This window comes from Macaca nemestrina, chromosome 17 (assembly GCF_043159975.1).
Source record: "Macaca nemestrina isolate mMacNem1 chromosome 17, mMacNem.hap1, whole genome shotgun sequence".
NCBI lineage: Eukaryota > Metazoa > Chordata > Mammalia > Primates > Cercopithecidae > Macaca > Macaca nemestrina.
This window is the reverse complement of record NC_092141.1, coordinates 83241303-83260590: the sequence shown is the minus strand read 5'-3', so window position 1 is coordinate 83260590 and position 19288 is coordinate 83241303. Positions and strand designations below refer to the sequence as shown.

The window sequence follows — 19288 nt, the reverse complement described above, 5'->3', positions numbered from 1 at the left end:
GGACGGCAAGCTCCTGAGCTGGGTTCGGACTTCCTGCCTGGAAACGCCATGAAAACACTGCCTCTATCTACACTTCCCATCAGTGCTGCAGGCTCCCCCAGGACCTCAGCACACAGAGAGGCTGCCCGGGGGTCTCTGGATGCTGACCCTGGTAGGCCATCTGTAGTCGCTAGCTACTCGGGAGGCTGAGGCAGGAGAATGGCGGGAACCCGGGAGGCGGAGCTTGCAGTGAGCTGAGATCCGGCCACAGCACTCCAGCCTGGGCGACAGAGCGAGACTCCGTCTCAAAAAAAAAAAAACAATTTTAATAGGCGGAGTACGGCGGCTCACGCCTGTAATCCCAGCACTTTGGGAGGCCGAGGCGGGTGGATCACTTGAGGTTAGAAGTTTGAGACCAGCCTGGCCAACATGGTGAAACCCCGTCTCTACTAATAATACAAAATTAGCCAGGCGTGGTGGCGGGCACCTGCAGTCCCAGCTACTTGAGAGGCTGAGGCAGGAGAATTGCTTGAACCTGGGAGGAGGAGGTTGCAGTGAGCTGAGATCGCGCCATTGCACTCCAGCCTGAGCAACAAGAGGGAAACTGTCGCAAAATATATATATATATGTATAAAATAATTTTTATATAATAATATATATGTATAATATGTATAATAATAATATACATATATATCATAAAGATGAGGTCTCCTTAGTTTGCCCAGGCTGGTCTTGAACTCCTGGGCTAAAGTGATCCTCCTTCCTTGGCCTCACAAAGTACTGAGATTACATGTGTGAGCCACTGCGTCAGGCCAGCAGTCACCTTTGCCTCCTACAGATTCCCGGTGAGGCCAGCATGGGAGGTCAGTGAAGGTCATCGTGCGGGTTGGCAGCGTTGACACCGCACCCACTGAGCTCGTGCTGCCCTTTGCCGGGTGCCATCTGCGGGGCTCTCCTCTCCACTTCCACAGCCGCTCCTCAAATGCCTCTTCAAATGCTGTGCTTGCCCGGTGGCATTCTCTGGACCCACGAGGGACCTGCCGACTCCAGCAGGCGGCCTCCTTTTGCAGGCATGAGCCAAAGGCCAAAATTCCAGTTCAGCGAAAGAAGGTCCTCCTGCGTTCGAGCTCACGGTGCCAGTCTCTTACCAGGGCCTTCAGTGTGCTCAGGTTAGCGTGTGCAGAGCCCGTACTTTCTCTTGGGACACTCCACTTGGGTAGATTTTTCTCTAAATTGGTCCTCTCCACCGTGACTGCACTGTCCAAAATGCAGGATGCTGAGCAGGGTCCCTGTCTCTACCCACTCAATGCCAGGAGCACTCCCCTCACTGGTTGTCCCCAGACACTGACAGATGTCCTGATGGGGGCAAAATCTTCCCCAGTAGAGAATCGCTGCTCTAAGTAGGGCACTCCCGAGGACAGCACTGGGGCTCTGTGTGTACCCGCACAATGAGGGGCCTGCTGGCCTCTCACGGCCCCCTCTGTCTGATGCTGGAATGACAGGGAGCGGAAATGGCCCAGCCCACTACTCTTACCAGGGTCCCGGGAGTGCAGTGTGCATGGTGTAAGCTGTAGGGCTGGGACTCTGGGCTGAAGTCTCAGCTCTGCCAGCCACTCCCATTAGACTCAGCAAGTTACCCCCTCTCTCTGTCTTGCCTGCCACATCCATAATGTGCGGATTGAAGATAGTGAGATCACTCCTGGGGTGCTTGTGAAGAACAAGCACTCAGTATAACCTGAGATTGTTTTTATCAAGGTTAACCACAGTCGACAACTCAATTTTTCTCGTTGGGTATGAGAGGCAGCTGGCCCTGGGTCCCCCCTCAAGGAGATTATTTTATTTTATTTATTTATTTTTGAGATAGAGTTTCGCTCTTATCGCCCAGGCTGGAGTGCAATGGCATGACCTCAGCTCACTGCAGCCTCTGCCTCCCAGGTTCAAGCGATCCTCTGCCTCAGCCTCCCGAGTAGCTGGGACTACAGGCATGCGCCATTAAGCCCAGCTAATTTTTTTGTATTTTTAGTAGAGATGGGGTTTCATCATTTTGGCCAGGCTAGTCTTGAACTTCTGACCTCAGGATCCACTCGTCTCAGCCTCCCAAAGTCCTGGGATTACAGGCGTGAGCCACCACGCCCGGCCATTTTATTTTATTTTCAAGACAGGGCCTTGCTCTGTTGCCCAGGCTGGAGAGCAGTGGTGCAATCGTGGCTCACTGTAGTCTCGAGCTCCTGGGCTCAAGTGATATTCCCACCTCAGCCTCCTGAGTAGCTGAAATTACAGGGGTGCGCCACCACACCAGGCTAATGTTTGTATTTTTTATAGAGAGGAGGTTTCCCCATGTTGCCCACGCTGGTTTTGAACTCCTGGGCTTAAGTGATCCTCCCACTCTGGCCTCCCAAAGTACTGGGATTACATGTGTGAGCCACTGCACCCAGCCAAGGAGATTCTTTTTTTTTTTTTTTTTTTTTTTTTTTTTTTTTTTTTTTGAGACGGAGTCTCGCTCTGCTGCCCAGGCTGGAGTGCAATGGCCGGATCTCAGCTCACTGCAAGCTCCGCCTCCCGGGTTCACGCCATTCTCCTGCCTCAGCCTCCCGAGTAGTTGGGACTACAGGCGGCCGCCACCTCGCCCGGCTAGTTTTTGTATTTTTTAGTAGAGACGGGGTTTCACCGTGTTAGCCAGGATGGTCTCGATCTCCTGACCTCGTGATCCGCCCGTCTCGGCCTCCCAAAGTGCTGGGATTACAGGCTTGAGCCACCGCGCCCGGCCGCCAAGGAGATTCTTAACGTGGGCATTTTTCTTTCTTTTTCTAAATTAGAGATGGGGGTCTCACTATGCTGTCCAAGCTGGTCTCAAGTGATCCTCCTTGACTCCTGGGCTCAAATGATCCTCCTGTCTTGGCCTCCCAAAGTGCTCAGGTTACAGGCGTGAGCCACGACACCCAACCAACACAGGCATTTTTCAAGGGCACTTTGGGTCCCTGCCAAGGTCACCTGCCATCCACAGGATGATGATGGTCAGGGCATTGTTCCTCATGCAAGGCTGGCACTGAGGTGCCCTCTTGACCTCCTGATGTTTCTGGTAATGGTCACTGACTGCTCTGTTGAGCTGTGGTTTCAGGGCACCCCCAGGGCAGCCCACTTCCCACCCTGGAGTCCCCGAGAGGCCTGCGCAGCCTCTGGCCCACAGTTGATGACTGTGGGCAGGGTCAGGAATGAGCTGCCTGGGCTCCCGTTCCCGCTGTGCCCCGTCACAAGTTCTGAGACTTGGGCATGTCCCTGTACCTCTCCTGGAACCTCCTGTGTAGTGTAAAAATGATAGGAGCACACAGTTCCAGGGATGTCGTGAATGAATTACACGAGTTAATGTCAAAGGCTCTGGGTGCGGGATGCATCACACATACTAACTCATGGCATTGTTATGATTCATTTAATTTTACAAGAATTCGGATAACAGAAAGCATTCAGTTGCAGCAGAACAGCCAAGCTCGTCCCGCCCGTCCCCTCCCACACACTTGGAGGCTCCTGTCATGGCAATGTGTCCAGATGGTCAGGGAACTGCCTGGAAAGGCATTTACAAAGTGGACAGACTTCCCTGATTTGTAGGTGGACGAGGAGGGTCGATCATGGAGGAGAAACCCTTCCCCGCTCCCGAAGGTCTTCCTGAGGCCCTGCCATGGCCATGCAAGTCTGGTTGAGGGTCTGCAAGATTACAAACAAAAATGATTGCTGGGGAGCCTGTGAGAAGCTGAATCCCAGGCAACATCCAGGGCCAGGACTAAGGTGGCCTCGGCCTTGGGGTGGGCTCAGGACGGCTGAGACAAGGGGGCAGCCAGCTCCGGGACAAGCCCTGCCCCTTCTCTCCCTCCAAGGGGTGGCTCAGGACTCAGTGCCCAGTGAGTCAGTGGGGGCTAGTGATTTGTAGGGGTGGGAGTCAGGGCCCGATGCTCCCCACCCACCACCCAGTACTGCTTTAAGGGGGAGCCCAGCCCCCCACTTGTGAGAGCAGGGCAATACCAAGAGGTGGGAAAGGAAGGCACACAGGGACAGCGCCGCAGTCGAAGGCTGACTTCTAGGCTAAATCTTCTTCCACTTCTTCACTCTTTCCTTCCCCCGCTGCTTCCTCTCCCTCCTCCACTGCCTGGTCTTCCTCTGGACTTGGTTGCTGCTGCAGGGGAAAGACAGCACAGAAGTGTTGGTGTTGGTGGGGGGCAGGCCTTCCCCACTCCCCTGGGATGTGAACCCCACGAGGCCCAAAGCAGCCAAATGGCTGAAGCCTGGGTCGTTGAGCACTCTGGAACCTGTGGTGCCAGCTCTGGGGCTGGCGAGGGTCCAGCCAGTACAGAAGATGGGCAGAACTGGGGGAATCTGGCAGACTTGTGTACATGCCTGGCTTCTGCCATGTGCAGACTGGGAGGTCTCGGGCTAGCTCCTCCGAGTCTCCTTGGCTCCCTCACCCATAGAGAGGACGCGACACCTTGCAGGACTGTGGCCAGGATTAGAAATAGTGGGCATAAGGACCCAGCCTATGTAAAATGGCTTCAGGCCGGGCACGGTGGCTCAAGCCTGTAATCCCAGCACTTTGGGAGGCCGAGACAGGCGGATCATGAGGTCAGGAGATCGAGACTATCCTGGCTAACACGGTGAAACCCCATCTCTACTAAAAAATACAAAAAAATTAGCCAGGCGCGGTGGTGGGTGCCTGTAGTCCCAGCTACTCGTGAGGCTGAGGCAGGAGAATGGCGTAAACCCGGGAGGCAGAGCTTGCAGTGAGCTAAGATCCGGCCACTGCACTCCAGTCTGGGCGACAGAGCAAGACTCTGTCTCAAAAAAACCAAAAAAAACAAAAACAACAACAAAAAAACGGCTTCAGTACCACACAGTACTTTATGACCACCAGTGTTTTGGGCCAACTGCAGACTAAGAGAGAGACAGGAAGTGTGTGGCAGGCAGGAAGAGGAAGGGGCCAAGTTCTGTGAACCTGAACCCCTTCCAAGGCTCAACTTCTTCATGTAGAATGTTCAAGCCATGGTGAGAAGCACCTTTTGGGACTTATGTCACAAAGCATGGTGCCTGCCAGCCACCATTGCATTGTAAAAGGTGGTCAGTGTCATCTTTGCTTTCCACAGGGCTGGATAGGCCAGGAGTGGTGAGTGGGAGGAGCCCTGGACAAGGCATCAGAATCCAGGATTCTAGTTTTGCCTCCACCAGAAGTGGAGGGAGCTCTCTGCCCCACCTGTATTACCCAGTGTGAGAAGAAAACATCTCATAACCAAGTACCCTCAAATGCAAAATGCACCTGTGGAAATCACAACTTTAGACCAAGGGGGAGGGAGGCAGAAGAGGAAAGAAGTCACAAGGTGGAACCAATTATCTTCTCTGTGTGCTCATGTGCCATCCTTCGCTCTGTCCACTCTATCAGGGGCCAAGAACTTGCCATACAGCTCTTCTTGCAAGCAGGCGTCATGGGTGGGTGCTCTGTGCAAATACACTGGACCCTATCTCAGTAGGGCCCACACTTGGTTTAATGCTCTAGGGTCACCATTTTAAAATTCTTAGTACTTTTTAAATGAGGGCCCTCACATTTTCATTTTGCAGTGCCCCCAATCCCCAAGTCTGCAGCCAGTCTTGCCTATAAGGGTAAATCCTGGCATATACCCACTGTTTCTTTTCCTTTCCACGCTGCTCTTTGGTTCTTTCATACCTTGGCATCTTATCTGTGGTGCCTAAAGGAGGTGACCCAGACAGACAATGTCTTTTCTTCCTCTCTCTGCTGGTACAAAAGAGGGCCTGGAAGGTGACTAGACACCATCTTTATAGCAACATCTCCTCATTTTGCAGATGGAAATGAAGGAAGCAAGAAGTGAAGTGACCAGCTCACGTGATACAGCTAGAAAGTGCTTTAGAGCTGGGGCCATGGGCAGATGAGCTGACCACAGGTCACACTCCTGACACCAAATCTGGGTAAGCCAGCATGATGTGCACACCGCTAATGTCACAGCCCTTCCCTCCAGGGGTCTCAAGGTCCATTCCTCTCTGACAGCTCACTTACCTCTAGGACCCTTGTTCAGTCACTCAACACACATGTTCCCTCGTTCAGTCACTCAACACGCATGTTCAAGATGTGCCCTCTCTGGGAGGAAGGGAGGGAGGATACCAGGAGGCATGGAGTATGGTTCCTGCCTGTTGGGAGCCTGAAGTCTGTTTGGAGACTTAAGATTCTTTGGAAGGAAAGGAATGATTCTTCCCATTCGCCAGGTGAATAAATTAAGGTCCAGCAGGTAAGGCTACTTGCTCGAGGTCACCCAGGAAGTCAGCAAGCAGAAGCAGAACCCAAGTGCCATGTCTCCCACCCAGTCCCCAACCCACCCAACCCCTGTCCAGGCCCCTACAGGCATTGGCGTCAGCTTTATGGCGTCTGCCTCCTTCTTCTTCAGCTCTGCGAAGATGATGTCGAAGAACTCCTCCTCAGCCCTGCTGACCAGCACCTCCAGGTCTATGTCCAGATCCTCGTCCGTCTGCTCCTCGTCCCTGCCCTCCGCCTTGCCCTTCTCCTTCAGCCGCATCTCCCGGTGCCTGGCCTCCAGGATCTTCTCTCGCCGGGTCTCACGCTCGAACATCTGCATACATAGGGACAGAGAGAGCCGGGTGGGGAGAGGGCGGGTCGGCAAGCGACTCCAGTGCAGGGGCCAGGTGGGGCTTCTGCTGAGCCTCCTCGCTCTCCATACAGTCCCTGTACTGTAGAGGTCTGTACCCAGGGCTGGTGTCAAGGAAGGAGGGCTGAATATTGGGGTTGGAAGGCTGCAGCAGGGACGCTGAGTTACTCAATGCCAAGGAGCGTGGAGTTGCAGGACCACAGACGGAAGAGCACCCTTTGCTCTGAAGGCTATGAAATATGGCAGACTTGGCCCAACAAGGACCAGCTCAATAGTGAGATCCCAGTCTCAGGCAGAGCCAGGAGGCTCTCCCAGCCTCAGCACAGGGGTTTTCCTTTTTTGTTTTGTTTTGCTTTGTTTTTGGGAGGGAGTTTCACTCTTGTTGCCCATGCTGGAGTGCAATGGCGTGATCTCGGCTCACTGCAACCTCCGCCTCCTGGGTTCAAGCAATTCTTCTGCATCAGCCTCCAGAGTACCTGGGATTACAGGCATGCGCCACCACACCCAGCTAATTTTGTATTTTCAGTAGAGACGAGGTTTCTCCATGTTGGTCAGGCTGGTCTCGAACTCCCGACCTCAGGTGATCCGCCCACCTCGGCCTCCCAAAGTGCCGGGATTACAGGCATGAGCCACTGTACCTGGCCCCAGCACTAGGGGTTTTCAATTCCACAGTGTTCCCCATGGTTCTGGGGAGTTGCCTACAGGGCTGCTCACTGGGGAAAGGATGTAGGAATGGATCTCAGTCCCATTCTTCAAGCCCCCTTCCATCTGGCTTCTCTATTGGCATTCTACTAAGCCTTCAGGCCAGGCGCAGTGGCTCACACCTGTAATCCCAGCAGTTTGGGAGGCTGAGGTGGGAAAATTGCTTGAGCCCTGGAGTTTGAGAATAGCCCGGGCAACATAGGGAGACCCTGTCTCTACAAAAATTAAAAAATGAGCCAGGCATGGTGGTACATGCCTGTGGTCCCAGCTACTAGGTAGGCTGAGGTGGGAGGACCAATTCAGCCTGGGGGGTGGAGGCTTGAGTGGGCCATGATTGTGCCACTGCACTCCAGCCTGGGCAACAAAGCAAGACCCTGTCTCAAAATAAAATAAAATAAATAGATACAATAAAAGTAAAATAAAATAAAATAATTAGGTCAGCCACGGTGGCTAATGCCTGTAATCCCAGCAAAATTTTGGAGGCCAAGGTGGTCAGATCATCTTGAGGCCAGGAGTTCAAGAACAGCCTGGCCAACATGGTGAGACCCTGTCTCTACTAAAAACACAAAAATTAGCTGGGAGTGGTGGTGTGCACCTGTGATCCCAGCTACTCAGGAGGCAGAGGCAGAGGAATCCCTTGAACCTGAGAAGCAGAGATTGCAGTGAGCCGAGATCTCACCATTGCACTACAGCCTGGGCAACAGAGCATGACTTCGTCTCAAAAATAAATAAATAAAAATAATTAAATTAAATTAAAATACAATATAATACAATAAAATACTAAGCCTTCATTTGAAAGGTTCTGTCAAAAAAAAAAAAAAAAAAAGGGTTATTTGAAACTAGACAAACTGACCAAGTCAAACCTCTTTGATTTACAGGTAAAAAAACTGAATCCTGGAGAGTGAAGTGACTAACTGAAGCCCACTTAGCTGCCCAGCAGTTGAGCAAGGGCAAATGGACATGCCAACACCTATTTATGGAGCCCATGTCAGCATACTGCACTGCCTCCCCAGAAATGTGCACCCATGTCCTAGGGGGTGGGAGGGAGGGGCCATCTATTTTTCTGACCAGCCTGCTTTGTGGTGGGGCCAGGTCGGGACGTGCTGGAGGGGTTCTCCCCAGGCATGCGGTGCTTACAGAAGAGGCTATGTTCTTCTCATTCCTCTGGAGGGTAGAGAGCCCAGGCGAGACCTCCAGCAGGGTGGTTGTCCCCAGCTGGGATCCGCAGGCGATGAAACACCCATTGTCCTGCACCCGGAGGCAGAAGAGGGCCTCGTCACACACCTGTTGAAGGGGCCGGGCAGACCCAGGTAGAGGAGAGAGAAGCAAAGTTACATGTGTCTGATTAATTGGCCCCTGGGGAGGCTCAGCCACTTGGCTCTGTTCAAACACCCTCAGGGACGCTTCTGCCCCACAGGATGAAGTTCAAACTTGGAGACTGGCTGTCAAGGTCCCTGGCTTCCCTGCCTCATCTCCCGCCCCACCCCTTCACTTCTGCCTTACGGTCACCCTGTGGTTCCCTAACGCCCCCACCCTTTCATGGCCCCAGCCAGCAGGGCTCCGCTCTGGCCGCCCTGACATGAAGGGGAAGGTCCAGCAGCCAACCACCAGGGGCTCTGAAGGAATCAGCCTGTGGGCAGGAGATGCCAGGTACCTGCTTTTGTTTCTTTTTAAATTTCCCCCAGGTGGTTTTGTTGTGCCACCGGGGTGCCAAGTCCCCCAGGCCCCTTAACCTTTGTAGGAGCACGCACTCCAAAGCAATCTCTGCAGTCAGCCTGCACACGGCTCCTCCACAGAGGCCCAAACGCACCTGGCCACACACTGCACACGTGCTCACAGTACCCCACACTCACACCCACGCCGGAGCCTGGCTCCCTGAGGACCGGGATGCACGGGGAGGGATATGCGCGTGACCTTCAGGCTGAGGGCGGGGTCGCACTGCTTGAACACAAAGTCCCAGATGTCCAGGGTTCCGTCCATCTTGGTGGTAAAGAAAACGGCCGGCCTTATGGGGCTCCAGGCGGCATCAGTGAGGTAAGCCATGTGGTACCTGTGGGAGGTAGCCCACATCACGGTTGGAGGGACAGAGGCTTCTCAGCCACAGCTCGGCTCATTTGGTCCCTTCTGGGCTCCAGGGTATCAGAGTCTTGCTAGGCGGGAAGTTCTTCCTTGTGTCTGACTTCTAGCTGTGCTGACCTCACTCACCCACAGCTCACAGGTTGCCTTTTTTTTTTTTTTTGAGACAGAGTCTTGCTCTGTTGCTCAGGCTGGAGGGCAGTGGTGCGATCTCGGCTCACTGCAACCTCCGCCTCCTGGGTTCAAGCCATTCTCCCGTCTCAGCCTCCTGAGTAACTGGGATTACAGGTGCCCGTCACCACACCGAGCTAATTTTTTTATTTTTACGAGAGATGGGGGTTTCACCATATTGGCCACGCTGGTCTCGAACTCCTGACCTCAGGTGTCTGACAGGCTGCTCTTTAAAGCGTTCTGGGCTGGTCATGTGCAGTGGCTCATGCCTGTAATCCCAGCACTTTGGGAGGCCAAGGCAGGAAGATCGCTTGAAGACAGGATTTTGAGACCAGCCTGGGCAACATGGTAAGACCCTGTCTCTACAAAAAATAAAAAAATTAGCCGGGTGTGGTGGCAAGCACCTGTGGTCCCAGCTCCTCGGGAGGCTGAAATGGGAGAATCGCTTGAGCCCAGGAAGTCGCGGCTGCAGTGAGCCATGTTTCTGCTGCTGTACTCCAGCCTGGGCAACAAAGTGAGACCCCATCTCAAATAAAATAAATAAAGGGCTCTGAGCACAGTCCTTCCTGTGGGCTGGCCACTGGCATTTCTCTGCTGCTAACTCCAGGCTGCAGGCACGTGTCGCTGTACCTGGTCCCAGCCCTGGGACTCATGGATAGGAGTCAGAGGAAGGACATACCCAGAAAAGCTGTTACTACTGAGATGAGGAGAGTGGCATTTCCTACTTTGTTTCATGTGGATTTTCAAGAATTTCTTCAGTGAAAATTGAACATTTTTTTAAAAAGAGACACACACACGTGCACACACAGTGGAGCCTTCAGATTTTCACCCAGACCTCTTCTCCCTTCCTGCATTGCAATATAGTTGTAGCTGGGCCCCTGGTGGGCAAGGCAGAGACTACATTTCCCAGTCACCTTTGCAGCTGAGTGTGTTGACCGGTAGGCCACAGTGGGAGAAATGATCAAGACGAAAGAAAGGATCTGGGCTGGGCGCGGTGGCTCATGCCTGTAATCCCAGCACTTTGGAAGGTTGAGGACAGTGGATCACCTGAGGTCAGGAGTTCGAGATCAGCCTGGCCAACATGGTGGAACCCCACTTCTACTGAAAATACAAAAATTATCCAGGGGTGGTGGTGGGGGCCTGTGATCCCAGACACTCAGGAGGCTGAGGCAGGAGAATTGCTTGAACCCAGGAGGTGAAGGCTGCAGTGAGCCAAGATCGTGCCACTGCTCTCCAGCCTGGGCAACAAAGATACTTCACTTAAAAAAAAACAACAAAAAAAACACTGGAGATTTTTGGACAAACAATGAATAAGTTTTAGTATAAGTATATACCAAATATTGCATGGGACATACTTATACTAAAAAAAAATTAGTTTTTTTTTTTTTAATTCAGATTTAACTGACAACTATTCTTTTTTTTTTTTTTTTTTTTTTTTTTGAGATGGAGTCTCACTCTGTCACCCAAGCTGGAGTGCAGTGGTGTGATCTCGGCTGGTCTTGAACTCTTGACCTCAGGTGATCCACCCGCCTCCTCCCAAAGTGCTGGGATTACAGGCATGAGCCATCCTTCCCAGCCCTCTTTTTTTTTTTTTTTTTTTTTAAAGACTGAGTCTCACTCAAAGACTGAGTCTCACTCTGTCCCCCAGGCTGGAGTGCAGTGGCATGATCTCAGTTCACTGCAACCTCCAATTCCTAGGTTCAAACGATTCTCCTGCCTCAGCCTCCTAAGTATCTGGGATTACAGGCATGCACCACCAAGCCCGGCTAAATTTTTGTATTTTTATTAGAAACGGGGTTTCGCCATATTGGCCAGGCTCATCTTGAACTCCTGACCTCAAGTGATCCTCCCGCTTCAGCCTCCCAAAGTGCTGGGATTACAGGCATGAGCCCACCGCACCCGGCCCAATGCCAAATATTCTTATTTGTCTAACCCTATGCAGGAGGAGGACAAGGGAGACCCAGGTTCTAGGACACAGGTCCATCAAGTCCCTCTAGGAACCAGCCCTGTGAAAGGCCTAAGGGTGCTGTGCTTGACACCCTGCCCTCCCTGTTCCTTTCACACAGCCCTGGCAGCCTGCAGGACCTGACGACATTGGCAAGGCTCCTATAGCCTGTGAAGGGCTTCATGTCTACTGGGAACCCCCTACTTGCTATGAGGCCTGGAACTGTGGGGAAAAGAAAGAGAGATCAGACTGTTACTGTGTCTATGTAGAAAGAAGTAGACATAAGAGACTCCATTCTGTTCTGTATTTGAGATGCTGTTAATCTCTGACCCTACCCCCAACTTTGTCCTTGCAAGAGACATGTGCTGTGGTGACTCAAGGTTTAAAGGATTTTGGGCTGTGCAGGGTGTGCTTTGTTAAACAAGTGCCTGAAGGCGGTATGCTTGTGAAAAGTCATCACCATTCTCTTAATCTCAAGTACTCAGGGACACATACACTGCCAAAGGTCGCAGGGACCTCTGCCTAGGAAAGCTAGGTGTTGTCCAAGGTTTCTCCCCATGTGATAGTCTGAAATATGGCCTCATGGGAAGGGAAAGACCTAATCGTCCCCCAGCCTGACACCCATGAAGGATCTGTGCTGAGGAGGACTAGTATAAGAAGAAAGAAGGCCTCTTGGCAGTTGAGATAGAGAAAAGCATCTGTCTCCTGCCCATCCCTGGGCAATGGAACATCTCCGCGTAAAACCTGATTTTATGTTCTATTTACTGAGATGGGAGAAAACCGCCTTAGGGCGAAAGGTGGGACTTGCTAGCAATGCTGCTCTTTATGCACTAAAAAGGTTTATGGAGATGTTTGCATATGCATATCAAGGCACAGCACTTTTCCTTAAACTTATGTCACAGAAATCTTTATTCATATGTCTTACTGCTGACCTTCTCCCTACGATGATCCTATCATCCTGCCACTTCCCTTTTTCTAAGACGGTAAAGATAACGACCAATAAATACTGAGGGAACTCAGAGACAGGTGCCGGAGTGGGTCCTCTGTATGCTGAGCGCTGGTCCCCTAGGCCCACTTTTTCTTTCTCTATACTTTGTCTCTGTGTCTCATTTCTTTTCTCAAGTCTCTCGTTCCACCTGACGAGAAACGCCCACAGGTGTGGAGGGGCAGGCCACCCCTTCAGGAACAATGGGCTGCCCTTCTCAGCCAGCGTTCCTACCCCTGTAGAATGACATCGAACCAGGTTTCTGCTCCCAAAGCAAGGACTGGCTGAGTCACAAGCCCCAGGGAGCTCCTTAACAAGCCCATTCCTAGGCTAAGCCTAAGATTCTGTTAGTACCCCCAGGGTTGGGGCTGGGAATCTGGATTTTAAAAAAATCACTCCTCAGCCAGGCACGGTGGCTCATGCCTGTAATCCCAGCACTTTGGGAGGCCGAGGCAGGTGGATCACCTGAGGTCAGGAGTTTGAGACCAGCCTGGCCAACATGGTGAAACTCTGTCTCTACTAAAAATACAAAAATTAGCTGGGCGTGCTGGCGTGCACCTGTAGTCCCAGCTACAGGGGAAGATGAGGCAGGAGAATGGCTTGAACTCGGGAGGCGGAGGTTGCAGTGAGCCATGATCGTGCCATTGTACTCCAGCCTGGGGGACACAGCAAGACTCCGTCTCAAAAACAAACAAACAAACAAAAACTCCTCCCAGGAGATTCTGATGCAAACAGATGTGGGAAGCAGAGGAACCAAAGATGCTCATTAGGGTTGATGGTGGCACTGACATTACAGGAGTCTGTGGCTCTGTGGGCAGGAAAGGAGCCCCAGGATGTTTTTTTTTTTAGCAAGAGAAAAAAGGAATTTATTTATACATCAATGCACAATACCCACGGGAGCGCCCAGCAGTGAGTGACTCAAGGGGGTGGTTAGAATTTGGGCTTATTACCTAACTTAGGAGATGAAGAGGAGGAGGAGAAAGGGCACTTTTAGACAAGGTACATGGGCCCTAAGAAAAACGGAGGGGGATGTGATAGTCCAAGCTTCTCTGATCTAACCGTTGTGCTCACAGCTATCACAGGCTCCTTGTCTGTTGCTCCCCTCAGAGGAGTGGGCACTGAGCAAGACAGGCTATGCCGCATTGCTGAATCGTACCAAGGCACCCACATTTCCCAGCCAAGCTTCCTGGGTTCACACCCCAGCTTGGCTCCTCACTAGCTGGGAGAGCAGGAGCGAGTGGATTGGCCTTTCTGTAGCCCATTTCCCTGACATGAAAAATGAGATGAGGAGAAGAGCAATGCTGCCTCCTCCTAGGCGTATTTTGAGGATTATGAAAATTAAGCCAGCCAGGTGCAGTGGCTTACGCCTGTAATCACAACACTTTGGGAGGCCAAGGTGGGCAGATCACCTGAGGTCAGGAGTTCAAGACCTGCCTGGCCAATGTGGTAAAACCCCATCTCGACTAAAAATACAAAAATTAGCTGGGCATGGTGGCAGGTGCTTGTAGTCTCAGCTACTCGGGAAGCTGAGGCAGGAGGGTCACTTGAACCTGGGAGGTGGAGGTTGCAGTGAGCCGAGATCACGCCACTGCATTCAGTCTGGGGAATTAAGTAAGACTATGTCTAAAAAAAAAAAAAAAAAAAGGAAAGAAAATTAAGCCATGGCCATTATTTTGAGCAGCTGGGTGGTTTGAAGCCTGTCGCTTTGTGGAGTGGCTGGAGCAAGTCACTTGCTAACACGAGTTCGGGTGTTTGTGGAAGGCTTTTTTCTCCATTTTACGTATGGAGGCTCAGGACTCTCCTGGGCCCAGCTGGGCTGCCTCCATCCCCTCCTGTCCTCTGCATCCCCTCCCGTCCCCAGCATTGCCTCTTACTTGGTCCACATGATGGACGATTCCCGGCTGTCTTCAGACCAGATGCGGGCTGTCCAGTCACCAACTGTCAGGAAGTTCTTCGGGTAGAAGGGGTTCCTCTGGAGGGCGTAGACGGGGCCATGATGGCCCGGGAAGGTGCACACAATCTTCTCAGCTGACGTCTTGGCCTTGCGGTTGCAGGAGATGATGATGCCCTGCTCAGTCCCCACCATGAACTTGGTGGGCTGTGGAAGGAGTGACACGGGAGGGGAAGGCTCCATGAACCGTCAACTCGGATTAGCGGGCATGGACAGGAGCCTGCTTGGGGGGTCTGCAGGCCCTAGAAAGGCCCTCAGATCAAGCCTCGGCAAGGGCTGTGGCCCCTCCTGGAGAGCTGTCCCCACTCTTCCCAGGCTCCTCAGACCCCACCTTTCTGGAAGTTGCTCAAGGAGCCTGTGCTGAATGAAGTCCTCCCTGGCTCCTCCAGTCCTGGAGGGTCACCACTAGCCCCTTCTGCAGAGCATCACTGTGTCCTCGAAGCATTTGGCCATCAAGATCCTGAATGTTTGTTTACAGAGGGAGTAAAGCAGACCCAGGGAGGGGAGCCAGGGTGGTCCACCCAGATCACTCACAGGATAGGCAGAGCCTTCCCTGGCAGGACAGTGACATTTGTCGTAGCATTGTCCAGGCTGGTGTCCCTGAGAACTCAGAGCGGGTGACCAACCAGCACCCAGGAAGCCACCTGGCAGTCAGTGATGTAATTCGTCCCCCTACTGCTGTTGGGTGAGCTCTTTGAGGGGCGCAAGTTTGTCTGACATGGGTCCATTGCCCACGAACTGAGCTTTAGTAGTTACTCACTTTACTGCGGACTGAATGCACAAAGGCCAGTCTCCTGACTCCTGACCCAGTGCTCCCTCTGCGTCTCTGAGCATGATCCCCTCCGTCATGCAATGCCCTGCCTTGTTGACTGTTCCATGTCTTCACTTCTGGGCTAGACTGGACAACCTCCACCAGCAGGGCCTGAGCCTACAATGGCGCTGTGTCCTCAGCATTCCAAATGGAAAGAACAGCTGAGTTAGGCAGGGGAGGGGCATGCTGAGGGGAGGGACTTTGTCAACGGGCTCAGATGTCCTCTGCCGGTGGTGAACCTGCCCCTGTAGAGCTCCCAGGTTTTAGGAGGAGGTTGCAGTGAGCCAAGATCACGCCACTGCACTCCAGCCTGACCTACAGAGCAAGACTCCACCTCAAAAAAAAAAAAAAAAAAAAGAAGAAGAAGAAAGAAAGAAAAAAGAAAAAAATGAAAAAGAACTCCTAGTTTATTTATTTATTAAGACAGGATCTGGCTCCATTGCCCAGGCTGGAGTGCAGTGGTACGATCTCGGCTCACTGCATCCTTGACCTTCTAGGCTCAAGCAATCCTCCCACCTCAGCCTCCCACGTAGCTGGGACCACAAGCACACACCACCAGGGTCAGCTAATTTTTGTATTTTTTGTAGAGACAGAGTCTCCCTATGTTGTCCAGACTGGTCTCAAACTCCTAAGCTCAAGCGATCTGCACACCCCGGCTTCCCAAAGTGCTGGGATTACAGAGCTGAGCCACTGCACCTGGCGTCCCCCCCAGGTTTTTTATTTTTATTTTTTTAAAAATGTATTGCTTTAGTGTGCATTTTCTTCTACCAGAAAATTACTAAAATGATAAACATAAAATATCTAGAAAATACCCAGAATATGGCCAGGTGTGGTGGCTGAGGCATGAAAATCACTTGAACCCGGGAGGCAGAGGTTGCAGTGAGCCAAGATCATGTCACTGCACTCCAGCCTGGGCAACAGAGTGAGACTCTGTCTCAAAAAAAAAAAAAGAAGAAAAAAAAAATTAGACTGGCGTGGTGGCATGCGCCTGTGGTCCCAGCTACTCAAGAGGCTGAGGCTTGAGCCCAGAAGGTAGATGTTGCAGTAAGCTGAGATCACACAACTGCACTCCAGCATGGGCAACAGAACGAAACCATGTCTCAACAAAACAAAACAAAAATCTGGGCTTCAAGTTGGGTGTCAAGGGCAAGTGAAAAGACCAAGCTTGAGAGGTCCAGAGAAGAAAGTATTCAAGCCGACTACGCGCTGCCCATCAGTGAGCCGAGGAGAAAGGCCACCCAGATCCAAGTGGCCCATCGTGCCTCTGGCCTCAGACTTTGTGGCGGGCTGCGGGTGGACACCCTGGGCCTTAGAGTTGGAACCCTGGGTTTGAGTCCCGGCTTTACCAGGTACTAGGACTCACAACGTAATCTCACGAAGACTCATCATGTGTATCTGGCAAGTATGGATAAAAACTTTACCCCACGAAATGGTTATAGGTGATTGCACGAGCTTATGAAATCAGGCAGCCACAAGTGTTCAGCACACCGTGTGCACCCTGCAAGGGCCAGACATGGAGGAGATGGCCCTAGTTGTGATGTGGTTGTATGTCTAGCACTTGGCCTAGAAAGCCTTGCCTCTGGGACAGAATGTTCTCCTGAGTCCTTGCCACCCCAACCTCCATGCCCAGTGCCTTGTCCTCTGGGGAGGGGTCAGTGGACTTGTCTCCTCATCCCACCAACATTCATCTCTCAGCCTTGAGCTAGGGTTGCCCAGGCAGGTTCGAGGTCAGAGCCTCCCAAAGCCCTAGGAATGATGGCACATGACCCCGAAGCAAACAAGTGACACCTCCAAGGGGGAACCAGGCCTGGGCTGCACTGAGACATAAACCAAGACTCAGCCCAAGCCAAAAACCAACAACAAGGGAAAGGTATCTTCTTACTCTAGTGAGGAAGTCTTCCTTTACTGCTTCTAGAAGCTTCCCTCCTCTAACACATTTGCATTATGCTCAAACTTTGATATTTCCTGTTTTTCTTTTATTTTCTTTGTTTTTTCTGAGATGGAGTTTCACTCTTGTCGCCCAGGCTGGAGTGCAATGACACGATCTTGGCTCACCGCAACCTCCGCCTCCCAGATTCAAGCGATTCTCCTGCCTCAGCCTCCTGAGTAGCTGGGATTACAGGCATGCACCTCCATGCCCAGCTAATTTTGTATTTTGAGTAGAGATGGGGTTTTTCCATATTGGTCAGACTGGTCTTGAACTCCCAACCTCAGTTGATCCACCCACCTTGGCCTCTCAAAGTGCCAGGATTACAGGTGTGAGCCACCGTGCCCAGTCCTTTTTTTCTTTTCTTATTTAGGGATAGGGTCTTGCTATGTTGCCCAGGCTGGTCTTGAACTTCTGGGCTCAAGTGATCCTCCCACCTCCCAAAGTGCTGGGATTACAGGTGTGAGCCACTGTGCCTGGCCTCACATTGATACTTTTCTTCCTTTCTTTTTCTTTCTTTCCTTCCTTCCTTCCTTCCTTTTTCTTTCCTTTTCTTCCTCTCTCTCCCTCTCTTTCTTGCTTTCTTTTTTGGTAAAGATTTGGGGGTGTCTTACTGGCCTCCCAAAGTGCTGGGATTACAGACGTGAGCCACCCTGCCCAGCCTGAACTTTGATATTTCTTTGTCATTCTTTCTCAGTTACTGAACACCAAGACCATGCATGTGCTCTGGTTTTCCAAGGAGCCTGGTCTGACCTCATTTCCCCAGAGGAAGGCAGGTGACCAGCCTAGGGCCCCAATGCCAGGCAGAGCCAGGACCTGGGTTGGAGTCTAGGCCTCCCTATGTTGGTCCTGGGCGTGACCTTCCCCAGGAAACAGGGCTTTTCTGGAATTGTCCTGTCAAAAGATTGCCCTCTGTGTTCAGCTGGGCCACGGGCCAAAAGATGGTGCCACGACAACGGTGTCCTTCTTCGAGAAGCTCTGCTGCCCCCTGCTGGAAAGTTGTTGTAAAGGCCACACACGTCTAGGATGGGGGCAGTGAGGTTGGCCTCCCTGGGCTGGTGCTGGGTTCCACAAGCACCTGATATCCTAGCAATGGCCTGTCTTTAGCCCTGGCTGCCCTGGCAATGCAAGTCAGGGAAGGGACAGCAAGGGACACTCACCAAAGTAGATTCGAACTCCAGGGAGATGGCCCCCAAGGCATTTTCCAACTGCTCCTTTTTGGTGATGTCCATGATCACAACCTCAGTGGGCTCACTCATCTTTCGGATGTCCCACCACATGACCTGGCAGGAGGTGGGACGACAGTGAGACTTCGAGGCCCTGTATTTCCCCTGGCTTTTGTCTTTTCCACCCTCACCCCACCTTCCTGGGGTCAGCCCCTGGGCCACAAAAGATGGAGCTCCCAGCAATTCGTGGGAGCAAATACACTTTGAGGATTGCTGCTTTGTCCACAGTTCCCACACCTGGCTGATCATCAGAGTCACCGACAAGCTTCATACAACCCAGATGCTGAGGCCTTGCCCTCGACCTACTGAATCAAAACCTCCAGATGCAAGGCCAAGAATCCGTGTATGCCAACACTCCCCTCAATAAGGCGATATCCAACAATGTTAAAAATGCATGTGTGCAGCCAGGCGTGGTGGCTCACGCCTGTAATCCCAGCACTTTGGGAGGCCGAAGTGGGCGGATCACGAGGTCAGGAGATCAAGAACATCCTGTCTAACATGGTGAAACCCTGTCTCTACTAAAAAAAATAATAATAATACAAAAATTAGCTGGGCGCGGTTGTGGGCGCCTGTAGTCCCAGATACTCGGGAGGCTGAGGCAGGAGAATGGCATGAACCCAGGAGGCGGAGCTTGCAGTGAGCCAAGATGGCGCCACTGTACTTCAGCCTGGGTGACAGAGCAGGACTCCATCTCAAAAAAAAAAAAAAAAAAGCATGTATGCTCTGACCTAGAAGTCCCACTGCCAGCAATGTCTGCTATAGATGTATCCCTGCATGTGTGCAATAATCTGTGTATAAAGATGCTCTTTGCTACATTTTTTTGGGGGTAACAACAAAATATTAGAATCCATATATAAATTAT

The 19288-nt window shown here is 51.9% G+C and overlaps 1 protein-coding gene across 3 annotated transcripts in view; it reads right to left on the bottom strand.

The window, feature by feature from the left end:
- Nucleotides 1–3461: 3461 nt before the first annotated feature.
- The window catches only part of LOC105469114 (dynein axonemal intermediate chain 2), a 43533-nt gene continuing 27706 nt past the window's right edge, over nucleotides 3462–19288 (bottom strand). For 2 of the 3 annotated variants that reach the window (XM_011719711.2, XM_011719710.2), the window contains exons 8-14: nucleotides 18361–18483; nucleotides 14386–14609; nucleotides 9249–9384; nucleotides 8472–8618; nucleotides 6369–6596; nucleotides 3994–4144; nucleotides 3462–3678 (exon numbers count right to left, since the gene is read on the bottom strand). In XM_011719711.2, the coding sequence (XP_011718013.1) occupies nucleotides 4049–4144; nucleotides 6369–6596; nucleotides 8472–8618; nucleotides 9249–9384; nucleotides 14386–14609; nucleotides 18361–18483 (954 nt within the window). In that variant the 3' untranslated portion in view covers nucleotides 3462–3678; nucleotides 3994–4048. Of the gene's footprint in view, nucleotides 3679–3993; nucleotides 4145–5634; nucleotides 5767–6368; nucleotides 6597–8471; nucleotides 8619–9248; nucleotides 9385–14385; nucleotides 14610–18360; nucleotides 18484–19288 lie in introns of all 3 variants that reach the window. The other variant, XM_071083535.1, reaches the window with a different exon arrangement.